Below are 16,208 nucleotides of genomic sequence, written 5' to 3' on the forward strand. Positions count from 1 at the left end.
ACTGTAGTCTAATGTCCTGTGGTTAGAAGCTAAGTCCTCTTCCATAGACACATTAGCACCCAAGAAGGGGTTCCTCTGTCTGAAATCTTACATACTTTTTGTTTCGTTGTCTTTAAAGCACACAGCTAGAAAGTACATTTTATGTATCATGAAATGCACACCCTAAGCCTGCCTTCAATGGAGAAGACATAAAGACCTACCGGGCCTTTATCAATACAGAAGTATCATAGTCACCACGGGCAGCGTGGCTGATTTGTTTCCCATCTCTTGTGACTTCCTATTAAGGGAATCACACGGATGTCATTTCCTATAAGAATATATGAATGGCGCCTAAGACCATTCATTCCATTCATGTTGAACACATCAGCCATCTATTCATTTTGGAATCTGAAGAGTGTTCCACTTTTTAACCCTTCTGCCCTTTGACCTGAGTTTTCGTCAGGGGTATTTGTTGTTGTTGTTGTTTTATTATTATTACTATTATTATTATTATTATTATTATTATTATTATTATACAATCATTTCCAGTGTGCTCTTCTCTCCTTAGGGAAGTAAAGATACTTCAGTTTTTTTCCCCACTCATCTTTCTACCCAAATTGATGTCAAGGATTCTGCTAGCTTAGTGCCTAGGATTTGTCTTAGTACAGAGCAGGAACCAAAAGAGTCAACGAAGGATCTCGTGAACAGCCTTCCAGTCCTGATCATTTAGACATGGTGATCTCAGTTTAGTGACATAGCAAAGATGGGGCAAGGAGATGTGAACACTGTCTTTGACTTACAGAGTGACTGGCGCTCCCTCTCGTGTAACCCTGTCTAGCCCATAGTGGACTGGAACTGTATCTACCCCTGCCAAGTTCTGACTAGATTGTCTGATGGGGCATTAGGACATCCACTTTAGAAGATTCGGTAGCTAACCTGGCTGATACCCCCTTTCTCGCTCTGGGTCTTGGGGCCTCCTTCCCTTTTGCCCACCTCAGACACCTCGGCTTTGCTCGTTCCTGCCAACCGCTCACAGAGGTGGGCTCTGCCACATTGGCAGGCCTGCTCCCAGTGGGTTCCCCATTGCCATCGCTTCAAGGGTGTTGAGGAGGCTCCTCCTTCTCTCTAGCTTTTGACGGGAATGGTTACTATCCAATGTCTGCAGCCTCCTGTGCTGGGGTCTGCACTGAATCCTAGCCAGTAGCACCCATGTTTGGTATGGACAGAACACAATCACTTCATTATCCCATGTCAACCCTGAGACAGCTCTACCTGTAGCCCCCTTTGGATCTTTAGTTTCTAAGGGGTGTAGGCATGATGTTTTTGTGTACTGTGTGAAGGTTATCCTTGTGTTTTTCAAATGTTGATTTCTCTTCCCTCGTATTTTGTTTCTATCTAACACAACACTGTAATGCTTATATCAAGAATCTCCTGGCTCAGGTTTGTGTAAACAATTGTTACCGTTCATCTCTGTCTTGCCAATAAATGCTGATCACCCAATGGCTGTGCAGAAGAGAGAATAGGACGGAAGCTTCTGCCAGCCAGGGGGAAGGTATACACACACACACACACACACACACACACACACACACACACACACACACACACAGAGAGAGAGAGAGAGAGAGAGAGGGAGAGGGAGGGAGGGAGGGAGAGAGAGAGAGAGAGAGAGAGAGAGAGAGAGAGAGAGAGGGAGGGAGAGAGAGAGAGAGAATTTCAGGTCTGTCAGGAGAATGAAGAGATTGGCCCGAGGAGAGGGTCCAAAAAGACACCATGAGAAAAAAATCTGAAGGCCTAAGAGCCAGATCAATAATAACATGCAAATATCACGGGATGGGGGCGGGAGGTAGCTGGATTAGTTTAGGGAGTTATCATCAGTCATTTAATTGCCCAGTATTGGAGTGCAGCTTGGAATAAACCTTTGTTCCTCTGCATGGTTACTTGCAAAGGTAAAGAAATAACAGTTGATGGATTAATTTACTATTTAAACTTATATTAAAAAATCATTAATTTTACAAAAGGGAGACACAGAAAAGAGGCGACTTGATTTGCTCTGCATATAAATGCTGCCCCTGCATCATCCAGAGTTTTTTAGGATCCTCTGGGCCTTCCTCAAAAACTTTGGTGCTTTCTCCACTCTAAATGTATGTTCAGCTCATAGAGGGGCTGGGAGGGTGGCTCATGGGCAAAGTGCTTGACATGCAAACTTGAGGAACAAAGTTTGGATCCCCAGTGCCAACACTGAAAAACTGGGTATCCCTTGCCAAGGCTCAGAGGACATTGCCAAAGGGGAAGCAGAAAGAATGAGATGCAGGAGGACTGGGAGGACAGATGCTAGAGGTGTGGGAGGACAGGTGCAGGAGGACTGGAAAGACAGGTGCTGGAGGACTGGAAGAACAGGTACAGGAGGACTAGGAGGACAGGTACAGGAGGACTGGGAGAACAGGTACAGGAGGACTAGGAGGACAGGTACAGGAGGACTGGGAGGACAGGTATAGGAGGACTAGAAGGACAGGTTTGGGAGAGCTGGGAGGACAGGTGTGGGAGGACTGGGAGAACAGGTGTGGGAGGACGGGGAGGACAGGTGCAGGATGACTGGGAAGACAGGTGTGGGAGGACTGAGAGGACAGGTGCAGGAGGACTGGGAGGACAGGTGTGGGAGGACTGGGAGGACAGGTGTGGGAGGGCTGGGAGGACAGGTACAGGATAAGGCAAAAGGTAATAGAGGAACACACTCAACATAGATCTGTGTCCTTCACCCATACATACGTTCACACACACACACACACACACACACACACACATACAAAGAGACAGAGATAGGGAGACACAGACACCAAGAGAATAGATTTTTACAGTTCAGAAATGACTACATTACAGGCATATATGGGTAGTCCAAAGTCTGTTGATTTACTAGGTTATATTTTATCAACGTCCATCCCAAACTGTGCTGGATCACTGTTCCTTTTATTATTCATCAAACATTGTACCTGTTGATTGATCAGAATTTATGGCAAAGATCTGATAGGCTATTACCAGGCTAGGCTGCTGTTATAACACACATGCAGATGTATGATGTGTGAATTGATACATTTTCATTTCTGTTGGGGTCTTGAAATGTTACAGTGTTCACGTGCTGGCCTTGGGAAAGTAGAAAAAACACAAAGTCGAATTCTAGTGAGGCAGTGGTCAGTGTGCTTAGAGACCAAACTCTTACCCATGGCTGAGTAGGGAGGAGTCTTATTGGTTTGCTTTTGTATCTTTGTGAGACATTATACACTATAGCACAGGATGATCTGAAAAGTCATTATAAGCCCAGGCTGCCCTTAAATTCCAGGAAACCCTCCTGCCTCAGCCTCCAAAGTGTTGGAATCACAGGTGTGAGTCACTACGCCTCATTTTGACTTTATTTAAGCATTTCCCATGCCACCTGGCTTCACGGGGACAGGATGGGTCAACCGGCCCCACTGTAATTCATTCCCCTTGCTGCAGGGGTATTAGGTTGTTCTGTGTTTAAGGCCACAGACTATGAGGAGAACTTGCATTTATAGAAGCAGACATTTCCCTCCGCCTCCTATAGAAGGTATGCAATTTTAACTGCCACGGAATCAGAGCTATGACAGCATCTAAATAGTCCAATTTGAAGAGTCAGAAAGGAGCATGGAGGTTTGGAGACAGGGTTTGTCTCTAAACTAGTAAAACTGATAGCTGGTACTCTGTTTTCCTGTTCTAGAAAAGGGGATGTAGTTAGGGAAGGCCAGAGCCATAATTCTATTACTTATGTAGCAGATTGTGTTGTATGGGTTAATGCATACAATATAATTCTATATTAATTACATTGGGGAAACAAAAACTCTCCTGGCTCATGTGTAGATAAATGAGAGGGATAAAGAAAGATCAAATACTTGGAAAGGAGGGTAGGACTTTTCCAAAAACATTTTATAGGCACTGTTGTATACTGCAACTCTGTGATTTAAAGTTAAAATGAGCGTATATGCTCCATGTAATGCATACACATTTTATTAATCAAATGTTATGCTCGATCTTACCTTGTTTTGCAGGACCAGCAAAAATCCACCAATGTGGTCTACCAGGCCCATCATGTGAGCAGGAACAAGAGAGGACAGGTGGTTGGAACCAGAGGAGGATTCAGAGGATGTACCGTGTGGCTAACAGGTATAAACATACACACACACACACACACACACACACACACACACACACACACACACACACACACACGCACGCACACACGTGCACACAGAGACAAATTTTTTAAGGAACTTTTTTTAAAATAGAAACCTGATATGTGACATTATTTCAAGGAACTCAGGGTTTATTTGACTGGTTCAAAGAGTGGAGTGGCGAGCCATGTAGACACCCGCCTGTTGGTCATCACTCTCTAACCAGTGAGAACCAGCGTCTGACAAGCTGAGAGAGGCCACTAGCCGTCAATTACCCTTCTTTGGCAGCACGAAATGAGACAAGCAGATTGTGACACCTTTCAACTCCAAGGAGCTTCTCCTGTTCACCACTAAACGAATTTCCTGCCACGACAAAGGGGCTTTTGCTAATTGGGCAGGGAATATTTGGCAGCCTGTCGGGCTGTGGATGTTTAGAGCTGGCTCTCTGATGTTTTGATGTTCTGGAGGCCTATTCCACTAGCAAAGTTAAGAATCTGTGTGAGAAAGATTGCTAGAAATCTCATCTTGGTCAAGGGTTGTCTTTTGCCTGTAGAAACAACTTTCTATCTCTGAGATGACACAGTGAATGTTCCCTTTCCTGTTCTTTTGGACCCAGGAGTTCCAAAGCTGGAGATTAGCAATGAACTTGCAGTTACGCTAAGGTCCCTGATAGCCCAGGTCAGAGCCCTAACCTGATAGATGCAGTTGATATAGCCCGGATTCAGGAAGGGAAGCCCAGGTTCGCTTTGTAGACAGGACTTTCTGCTTATTGGGTCTGAGAGAGGCATTCGTGCTATTTTCTGCTCACTCAGCAAAGGTCTAACCTGAGAGCAGCTAGGAAGAATGTGGCACTGGAGGACTTCCCTGCAGTTCCTCCTGCTTGTTTCCTAGTTGTCCAGTTGCACTGTTTCTGCAGCCCAGGTTGGCCCAGAACTCACGATCCTGCTGCTTACGCCTTCCAGTGCTGGGACTCTAGGGCGTGGTACACACCCGGGTTGGCTTGTTTGTTGTTTTCTGTTGCTATTCTTGATTTTTCCTGGTGCGGGTGGTTTCCTGGTTTTATTCACAGCTGGGATTTGCATCAAAACAACTTTATCCGTCCTCTAACAAGAGGCCAGACAATGCACACGGAGCCCCAAGTGCCAATATGACAGACTTGCCTGGTGGGACACCCGCAGTGTTCCCCTGCTCCTTCTGTGAGATGGGGGTTTTAGTAGCAGACACATCTGGATTCCCCAGGCTCCTGCTTGCCTTCCCCAGCTCTTTATTGGGGGAAGTTCACTCTAGGGTTGAGACACTCACATAAAGTTCATGTTCTCTAATGTACACTCTTTTGAAAAAGGAATGCCTGGTAGGTTGGAGATGGGGGAAGTGTAAAGGGTTTATTTCCTCCGACTTTTCTTCTCTTCATCTTTCCCAAATTTACTTTTCTGCTGTGGTTCAGAGGTTTGATATCAGCCATGTAGACCAAAAGAAATCCATTACTCCAGAGGCTCAGATTTGAGAACCCAGTTCACCCCCATTAGTAGGTGGCTTTCCGCAAGTTGTTTAACTCCCTGAGCCCAATACCCTGGTTTATAAAGTGCTCATGCATATTGGACACTGACTGATGGGTGTTGTAGACAGAGGTAAATGAAATATAGCATCAATACACTCAGCCCAGGGCTTGGCCCCTGCTAAGACCACACTACTCCACACTGTCCCACAGGATAGCCAACACCCAGCTCCATGGGGACTGAGGCGAGGCCTTTGTTCTCCAACAGCTGAGGCAAATGGAAGGAAATGTAATTTCATTATTCTGAAGCAAGAGTTCACACCAGAGAGTCAAGGTTCCTATTTTTCATTGCCTACAAGCTGACATAAATTCTAAGAGGAATTCTGAGTTGAACTCTGTTCCTGAGTTCAAAAGAAACTGTGGTGATTTGGTAAAGATTTTCAGAACCTTCTGTGTCAGAGTCAAGAGTGCGACTTTAAAAATGAGACCAAAACTGAACTGAGAACGGGACCCCCATTGAAGGAATCAGAGAAAGAACTGGAAGAGCTTGAAGGGGCTTGAGACCCCATATGAACAACAATGCCAACCAACCAGAGCTTCCAGGGACTAAGCCACTACCCAAAGAGTATACATGGACTGACCCTGGACTCCAACCTCATAGGTAGCAATGAATAGCCTAGTAAGGGCACCAGTAGAAGGGGAAGCCCTTGGTCCTGCCAAGACTGAACCCCCAGTGAACGTGATTGTTGGGGGGAGGGCAGTAATGGGGGGGGGAAGGGGAAGGGAACACCCATAGAGAAGGGGAGGGGGTGGGGTTAGGGGGATGTTGGCCCGGAAACCGGGAAAGGGGATAACAATCGAAATGTAAATAAGAAATACTCAAGTTAATAAAGATGGGGGGAAAAATGAGACCAAAAACCTAGGGACTATTTCTCTTCCTCTGCTACCAGAAGAGGTCAGCTGTCACCGCAGCTTTGATTTCTCCAGAGCAGTCAGCGTCTCATTTGTATAAACAACTTTCTAATCTTTAAGATGTTTGTGGGCAAAACAGCACATGGTCTACGACCCCAGGTCTCCCTATTTACAAACCCCAGTTGCTCACAAAAACCTTTCAAACTGTAAAACAAATGCAAGTCCTCAGGCTTTGTACTCCCTTTAGATTTTAATGGTCTTCATTTAAGCCTACAATATTCTCATAAGAGCTTAGCTATATATAAAGAGCTTAGCTATATATATATATATATATATATATATATATATATATATATATATATATAAAGGTGTCAGGTTACCTCACCGTTTTTCATCTTTTGAGGACTTCGGGTTTTTTGGTTTTTTTTTTTTTTTAAGATTTATTTTATTGCTTATTTTTTTGCCTGTGAGTTCACTGTCACTCTCTTCAGATGCACCAGAAGAGGGCATCGGATCCCATTACAGATGGTTGTGAGCCACCATGTTGTTGCTGGGAATTGAACTCGGGACTTCAGGAAGAGCAGTCAGTGCTCTTAACCCTCTTAACCGCTGAGCCATCTCTCCAGCCCAGAACTTTGGTTTCTTGAGAGACCAGCCCCATGCTCCTGATCGTGCTGTCCCCACCTCGCCAGCACTGGCTTGCAGACACGCACCTCTGTTCCTGAGTTGGTCATTTTTATCCTAAGTCTGCCTTGCCTGTTCTCAACAGGTCTCTCCGGCGCTGGAAAAACAACCATAAGCTTCGCTTTGGAGGAGTACCTTGTGTCTCATGCCATCCCGTGTTACTCCCTGGATGGAGACAATGTCCGTCATGGCCTTAACAAGAACCTGGGATTCTCTGCCGGGGACCGAGAAGAGAATATCCGTCGAATTGCAGAGGTGGCCAAGCTCTTTGCTGATGCTGGCCTAGTGTGCATTACCAGTTTTATTTCTCCATTTGCAAAGGTAAAAGATTTGGCTCAGGGCAGGAGCTCACAGGCTCATGTCCTCCCTGGGCTGTGGCCCTCAGCCAGTGGAGCAGGGGAGATCGAGAGCCACTAGACTTTCACTTTCCCATCCATTGCCCCCTCTCCTCACAGGGTCCTCTCATTTCCTCTATTGGCTATGTAAAGAGAGTTGCATCAGTGCCAGAAGCTAGTGCCCCAGTTGACAGGAAGCTGCTATGGGTGACAGTCACCAAGGCCATGTGGTCAGAGTTGAAAGAGTTGAGCAAGAACTCCACAGCCTGTAATTTCACTTGTCTGAACAGGAATGTTTAGCTGGCCCAAACAGAGCAGTCCAGTGCACAACACTGGCTTCTGTGGGCTTAGAGGGGACAGCGCTGACCGGAGTATCCCTGCTCTGGTCTAAAGCAGGACGTTTCTAGCAAAGTCTTCCTGTGTTAAGAGCTCAGCCCTTGCTAAGGGGGAGTTGTGTTCTGTAGCTCTCTCTAGAAGGTCTTCAGGCAGTGTGCTTATGAGAGGAACATCTCTGGGCTTGCTGAAAGGACTCTGCCAAGCACATAGCTCCTTTTACCCCAAGGGTATTAACTTTTGCCATGAAGACTCTCATTAGGAAATTTTGCCCTAGTCCATTTCCCCTTATAACAAAATACCAGACCTGATGATTTATAAAGATTAGGGGTTTATTTGGCTCATGACTCTGGAGGCTGCAGAACCCAAGAGCATGGTGTCGGAACCTTTGTCTGATAAGAGCCTCAAGGTGCATTGTATGCAAAAAAGAGCAAGTGCTCAGGCTCACTGGGGCCTGTGCCCCCCACCCCCTTCTCCAAGCTATCCTTGGATCCTTTGATCCTGCGTCTACTTCCCTGGTGCTGGGTTTATGGGCATACCCCTCCCCCCTTACTCTCTTTTATATTTTTAAACACACAATCTTTCAGGATCGTGAGAATGCCCGCAAAATCCACGAATCAGCAGGACTCCCCTTCTTTGAGATCTTTGTAGATGCACCTTTAAATATCTGTGAAAGCCGAGATGTAAAAGGACTCTACAAACGCGCTCGGGCAGGAGAGATTAAAGGTACGGCACCTTGGACAGTTACGGACCCTGCCAGCCTTCTGATTCTGTCTTTGGAAACATGTCTGAGGCTACACGCTCTGTGTCCCGGCTGCAGAAATCACACACTTTCCAAAGCTTGGTGTGTTCAGAATGGCCAAGGCTTTACTAAAATGTGGGGATTATCTTTGAAGAATTGTCAACTCAGGCAAAAGGAGTGACATTGAGAGAAAGAAGACATACGTGCAACCAGATTTAGGAATGGTCTCGTTGGATCTCTTCCTTCCTTTCCTTTTGTATTCTAGTCAGCAGTAGAAGGCTTGGTTTCTGCCACATCATTACTAACATGAGTCTTTCCCTACTGAAAACACAGCTCTATCTTTCTTATCCACAGCAAGGGTTCCAGGATGGAAGTCTTAAGTTTTCAGTCATCAATCACATTGTCAGCTTAACACATTCTTGCGTTCTATGCTCTGCCCCCTTGGCTGACAGCCATCTTCCACGGGCACAGATATGATTTCGATCTCATGCTCTGCAGGGTTTACAGGCATCGATTCCAATTATGAGAAACCCGAGACTCCAGAGTGTGTGCTGAAGACCAACTTGTCCTCAGTGAGCGACTGTGTGCAGCAGGTGGTGGAGCTTCTGCAAGAGCAGGTAGGCGGGTGGTTCCTGCTCGTGTGTGCAGTGTATGCATGCACGCTCACGCCTGTGTGTGTTTAAAGGTAGCCTGAATTCCTTTCTTAAAACTGTCCCTTACCAATCTCATTTGTAACGATCGCCAACTCCATTTCCCTGCAGAGCATTGTTCCCCACACCACCATCAAAGGCATCCATGAACTCTTTGTGCCGGAAAACAAAATTGATCAAATCCGAGCTGAGTTAGAGACTCTCCCATCACTACCAATTACCAAGGTAAGAATACAGACTGGTCAGAGACTCAGGCTTTAAAACTACCGTGAGTGTGTGTGTGTGTGTGTGTGTGTGTGTGTGTGTGTGTGTGTGTGTTGTACTATACTGCATGAGTGGAGTCAGGACAACATGTAGTAGTCAGTTTCCTTCTTCCTTTCACCATGTATGGGGATTGAACTCAAGTCATCAGGCTTGGCGGCAAGCTCTTTCAGCCACTGAGCCGTTTTGCAGGCCCAACAATTCCTTCGACCATAAGACATATTGAGTAAAGGTGAGTCTGTGAAGACCTTCCCCACGCCCTCACCTCCTCTCTGAGGAAACATCTCACAAAGGCTAGGTAGGGAGGCTGATGGAAGTAGGAGCAACTGGATTTGCATAGTACAATTTGCATAGCTCCCCCCACCTTCATTCAGGCTGAGACAGAGGCAGATGCCAGGGATCGTTTATCAGCAATGGTTGAAAAACTTTGTCCAGAATGTGAATGCTTCTTAGGCAATTGGGGAAGTATACAAGGGGTGAAAACGCTGATCTAAAACAGTAAGAGCTTTTCTGCTGTGTGTCTGTGATATGTGTACATCCATGAAACCTCAGGAAGGGTCCTGGCTGGATGCTACTATAGACGAAAAGCTGTTACTGTGAAAAACAGGATCTTGGGGCTAGAACTGATTATCACCTCTGTAAAATGACAGCCACCACAGGCTAGAATAAAATAACCAACAGGTCAAAGATAAGTCTGTTGAGATAGTTTATAGCTGCGGTCAGCTCACTCCTACAAGGTGTTCTACGCGGATCCTCTTGGATAAAGCCGCCATCAGCACGTGTGTCCTCAGAGACCCATATCTGAGATGCAAAGCCATATGAGAGACCAAGGCCAAGTGTGGAGACTCTAAGTGAGCAAAAACAAGTAGTTCTTCAAGAAGCTTCCTTTGCACATTGCGCCCGACCCACATCAGGAAGACTCCAACCTGAGGAAAGACAGAGGCAGCCAGTTGCACTGATTTAATTGGCTGGAAGACGTGAGATACAACCCTCGATAGTGACTTGCTCATAGCATTTTTATGGATCAGTCTTACTGTGCAGAAAGACTTGATCATGTCTCTTTTGCTATTTTTTAATTCGTTATAAATTTGGAGATTTAATAAGACGGGCTAGTAGGGTACTCGCTTTCAGTAATTAGGACCTCACAAATGATTTATAAATGGAGACCCCTGATTTTGTAAGATCAACCCAAGCTCCCCTATACTCCGGACAGACAAGTGAGTACATCAAAGCAAGTGCTGTGAGAGTTCCAGCAACAGAATGGTCTGAGGGGCAGAGAACGTCTAGACCTAACGAGTGGTCCTTCAGGCTGTACAGATGACAGGACAGGTTTCAGAGCAGTGACCTGTGTGCTGAGTTTCCAAACATCCAACAGAGCTTCAAGGGCAGCCAAGAAGATGAAACACAGCCCTTACCATCCTCTCAGCTGAAAGTGCCTGTGTGTTCATACCACACATTGCCTTGTAGTGTTGGTAAGTTGCTCCCAACTGGGGAGCGAAAGGAGATGAGCATCCCTCCGTGACTCTGGCCACTGAGAGGTTTTCATACCATGAGAGTAACATTGACCTTTTTTGATCTTAGAGTCAATGGCTTGCTCAAGTCAGTCAAATGACCAGTCAGTGCATCTAATGAAAACGGACAATAAAACCAATATTTTGTGAGTGGACAAAAAAAAGTAAATTTTTAATTCTCTTGCACATTGTGGAAACGGATACAGCTGAAAATATTTAAATAATCTCAATTTGGAGTCGTATAATTGCTCCCTTATAGGCTCTCTAGCCTTGTATACACATATCTAGCCCCTGAATGAGAGGTTCATAAAGCATGTGGGACCACTTAGAACACAGGCGTTCTTCCTTCCTCCTCCTGACAACCGAGGAAAAGAGATGGAGACCTACCCTGGGCCTGACGCCTGAGAGAGAGCCGTGATGAACACACTCTCTTGTTTTCTGTGTTTTCCAGCTGGATCTGCAGTGGGTGCAGATTCTGAGCGAAGGCTGGGCCACTCCGCTCAAAGGCTTTATGAGGGAAAAGGAGTACTTGCAAACTCTGCACTTCGACACCCTACTAGACGGTACGTCTCATGCTGTCTCTTACTGCTTATCCCATGAGAGATACGAGTTTGCGTGTGGACAGGACCACTAGCCTCTGGCTTGAAGATCCCAGCGCAGCAGTATTTCAATTGTTTACTATGTGTCCCTTCTATTACGTCTGCTTCTACTTTTAGGGTTTTTGTTTTTCATTCTCAAAGGATTTATCATTTACATCCACGTTGCTGAGAAATGAAGGCTTTGCTTGTACACAAAGCCAAGAAACCATTACAACTCTGAGTTCCCATGTTCCTTGCTGGGTCCGAAATTCAGAAGCACCATTTGGGCAGCCAGGAGGTTAGATCCCATCACAGTTTAGTGATTCACAAGGACCTCCCTTCCTCTACTTTTGCTCCCATGACATGGTGTCACAGTCCTGTCCCCGCTTTCCTCGGTGGCTGCTTGAGTCCTCACACGACAGATGAAGATGGTTTCATCCTCTGAACCCTGACAGGGAATGTGATGGTGACTTCTAGGCCACAGGCTAATGACTTTGGTAAAACACAGACCTGGCCCAGGTCGGAAGCAAGGCCTAGTCAGCATTCCAGGCTGTTCTCTAAGAATTTCCTTCCTGGAGTCCCCTGAGGTCCTCAGACGTGGATTTTCTATTTCAAGACTGTGATGAAGTAGCTGCCAGGTGGGGAAGATGTTCTTTAGAATCACACTGAGTGTATAATCCCGGCAAGGCAAGAAAAGACCAAATCAGATGCTCTGTCTTTGAAAAGATACTCTGGGACTTACACAGCTGCCTAGGGAATGGCCTAGAAGCAGAATTCTAAGACAGACCAGAACACACCTTTATCCCTCTGCTGTAACCAAGCATGCCCCAGAACCAAAGCCTTTGTTTCTCAGATTATGTAACATTCCAAAAGCACACTTTATATAAGCCTAGCTTGCTGTAGCAGACACTGTTTCATTTGATTTTTATAAAATCCCCAAAAATTACCCACTTCTCAGAGGAGGACACTGAGCTCAGGATCAATGGCTTGCTTCCGTTTTAAAGACAATAAGTGATGCCCCACAAGCACAGTTGAAACTCCTGTCTGGCGCCCCATCCACACCAGGCTGCTCTCCAGGTGCCCTTTCCAATGGGCTACATGAAGGTCAGGATACCCAAACAAGGAAATACGACATTTACCTTGATATCTCGTTTTTGACACATGCTAGACACAGCTGCATCAAGGACATGTTGGACTCAGCGGTCAGCCATGTCAGAGAGGTTGACTGTGAGTGAGTATCCAGGCTGTGACCACAGGGAAACCATGTTGAAGGAAGAGGATTCATTCCAAAGAGTGTCTTACCCAGGAATAGTTCCAGAAAGAAAAAAAAAATGCCCGAATGGCAGACAGGGCTGCTGGGGTCAGTGAGATAAAGGATCTTTAGCCTGAGATCCTGAACTGTAGGGAAGAAAAGAAGCCTCTTATACCTTCTGTTTGGGGAAGGAATGAGAGGAAATGTGCCAGGGTTGAGGTGGGTGGCTTTTGCTAGATCCTTAAGAGAGTCTGTGAGTTCAAAAGATGAAGAATTCCAGACAGGGATCATCCTTCTGGATGGTTTGGGTGCCAGCTCTCCACTTTCTCTCATATTGGTTCCTCTTCATTCCCTAACCTGATGGCTTTCCCATCACTACTAGAGTCGCCAAGCTCCAAGCCCCTCCCTGCTTGTTTAGTCTCAGTTCTTTCCAAAACCTAAACACCAGTGTTTGTAGGAATCCCTGGCGTGTGTTTCCTGTGTCACCACATCCAGTCCAAAGCTACATGCTACTGACTGTGTGGATCTCTGTGCTCAACAGTCGTTCGGACACCAATATTCCCAGCACCAGCGTCTGAGAATAGGAAAATGCCCACTCCCTTTGTGTCAGCCTCAGATGAGGACGCCCTGGGAGGTCGCTAATGGTTTGCACCAATACTTTCAAAATCCACATGGCTCGCTCTATCCCAAGGCTGCAGCACAGCTATGGTAAAGACTATGTTCAAGGCTGGATGTTTGTGCAGTTTCTATAACCCCATGTAGGCCATTTCTGGGACTTTCTATTCTTTCTATTCTGGGACTCACTTTATTCTTAAAGAAATCCTCTGAGTCTCTGCAACTGCTCTCCAACCAGAGCCCAGTGCACTCGCAGAGCCCAAGATTCAAAGATCTGCATGACTCCCAAAGACTCCTCAGAGTTTTTTTGTGAATTAACTGATTAAAAACAGAGCAGTGGGCTCAGTGGTTGCGACCACTGACTTCCAGAGATCCCACTTCCTAGCACCCACGTGGCAGCTCAAAACCCTCTGTTAACTGCAGTTCCAGGGACTCTGACACCCTCTTCTGGCCTTCGAGGGTACTGCACACATGTGGTGCACATACCTGAAGGCAAAGCATTCGTATACAGAAGGTAGAATTTTTTTAAAAAATTAAAATAATAGAGGGCACAGGCTATAATTCAAGCCAATTTGGAGGATGGAGGAGAAGGATCACATGTTTAAAGACAGCCTTGACAAGTTGGTGAGACCCTACCTCAAAATAAAAGGGGGAAACAGGGCCGGTGACATAGCTCTGTGGTAGTGCACTTGCCTAGCGTTGGTGAGGCTGTGGGTTCAAGTCTTTGTACTGAACAAGGAGATCATGGATATTAGACTCTCGGGCTCTTAGTTTGGTTTAGCCTAGCTAGAGGTACAATATACCAGTGGGAAGGAGGGTGAGCTGTGAAGCCAAACTGTTCTGAATGTATCTGGCAGTGATCGGCTGTAAACTTACCTGATAAGTCAACTCACTGGCGTCAGACCTCTGACCTGCCTGGTGGTGATAGTAAGGATGGTACCCACCTCATTGGGATGTTGAATGTTGAAGAAAACGTCCCGTGCAATAGTAACGTCCCATGCATGTTAGCTATTACCAGAAACAAAGCCTTGCTGCAGACCATTAGAAGGGCTGGGAGACCTGAGATAACTTATCAGCTTGAGTCAGCCCAGAGAAGGTCATTAGCCAGCCACAGCTCCTTACTGAGCATGCGCATACCAGGCTTCCTCTAGCTTCCGTGGACAGAGAGGTCCTGAAAACACAGTGAGCTTGTAGAGCAGGCAGGACGGCTTCTATGGCCCCATGGCAGAAGTGTCTTCTTGCCACATGCCACATCACTTTAAACCAATGCAGTCTGAATTCCCCAGGCTGTGACATCTGGGGGAGGCTGCTTGAGCCCACTACACTTCCCACACCATGGTCTCCTTGAAGCCCAGGCCTGGTGTGATGGCTTTTAAACTGAGAAACACCTAAGCTCCAGAAAGTGACACATCAGATTATATATATATATGAATATATATCTCAGAAGGCATGATACCATTCATATAGATATGACTTCATCTTTGACAGTTCATGAAGGTCTGAGTCACCATCATCGACACTGAAATATTCGTGTAGCCATAGCCACACAGCCACACGGCCACATGGCTACGTCTTTCCACCTTCAACTGTGAGTCTCTTGGTTACTTACAATCTGCAAGCAACAGATGCCATTCTCACTCTGCCTCCTGTGAAGTATTTTGCTAGTTTTAATTTTTTAAAAGGTTTACATTTTACCCTGGTTCTAAAAATATAATTCAATCTACTTAGCACAAAAATGAAAGGGAAATATAACAGTATAAGAACAAAGTCCCTGCAAAGCATCCAGGCTTGTGGTATTTATGGGTCTCTATGTTCACATCAATGTCTTCTCTTACTTTCTCACTGGAAATATAGTTTCAGGGTTGTCACAGGCCCCCCTAGCATAAATGTCCCACATGCTGTTGAGTGTCCCACCAGTGCTTGCTAAGCACCCATGACTAGAGTTTGAAATAGGTTAACCTATTTAACCTGAATGAAGATGTTTTGGTCTTTATAAAGTATGAAGTGTTGAGAAAGTCAGAAATCTCAGCTGAAACTTGTACCAACACTTGTGTTTATTTTCCTGGGCAAGCTGTCAGGTCCTCTAAACCTCAGGGCTTCTACATTCTACAGTTGTTTCTGTCTACACTTTCTCCCAAAACCTGGTTTGGAAAGCATTTAGCAGGATTGCTGAAATTAAAAGTGTGACTAACGTGTGTTATAATTATTTCAAACAGATAATCCGTTGAAAAATGTTTTTAGAGTACACTGAATAATATTACACAAAAGTGGTATTAGCATATATTTGGTGTCCTGTGCCTGTTTTTAAAAATAGCATTAGAAGAAACTGAAAATATGTGCATGTTTCATATGTGAAGTGTCATAGTAGGAATTTGTTCCTTGACATTGTTACTTCAAGATTGTCATGGTGGAGAGCTGAAAACATGTTTCTTGTGTTTATATTTCTCTAGGCGTGATCCTCCGTGGTATGTACTTCACTTTCCAAGTGGTTAAATTATTGTAATTAGATATGTCACATTAATTTTTTGAAAAAATTAAGGATATAATTTTTTAAAAAATCCAAATTAACCAGTTGGAATTGCTTGGTTCATAATCCAACCAGTTACAGTAAAATCATACCACATGGTTCTGTTTATTCAAGTACAAACAGGAAATTTCTGGGTCAGATGAAACTATT

General features: G+C 45.4%; 1 protein-coding gene across 2 annotated transcripts in view; it reads left to right on the top strand.

Annotated features, from left to right (window-relative positions):
• Window positions 1-16,208, top strand: part of Papss2 (3'-phosphoadenosine 5'-phosphosulfate synthase 2) — an 86,953-nt gene that overhangs the window by 47,945 nt on the left and 22,800 nt on the right. The window contains exons 2-8 of one of the 2 annotated variants that reach the window (XM_087551519.1): window positions 4,041-4,155; window positions 7,340-7,575; window positions 8,510-8,648; window positions 9,163-9,281; window positions 9,426-9,539; window positions 11,538-11,649; window positions 15,982-15,996. In XM_087551519.1, the coding sequence (XP_087407645.1) occupies window positions 4,041-4,155; window positions 7,340-7,575; window positions 8,510-8,648; window positions 9,163-9,281; window positions 9,426-9,539; window positions 11,538-11,649; window positions 15,982-15,996 (850 nt within the window). 2 annotated transcript variants of the gene reach the window in all.

Source organism: Rattus norvegicus, chromosome 1, assembly GCF_021556685.1.
Source record: "Rattus norvegicus strain SHRSP/BbbUtx chromosome 1, alternate assembly SHRSP_T2T, whole genome shotgun sequence".
In the NCBI taxonomy this organism is placed as follows: domain Eukaryota; kingdom Metazoa; phylum Chordata; class Mammalia; order Rodentia; family Muridae; genus Rattus; species Rattus norvegicus.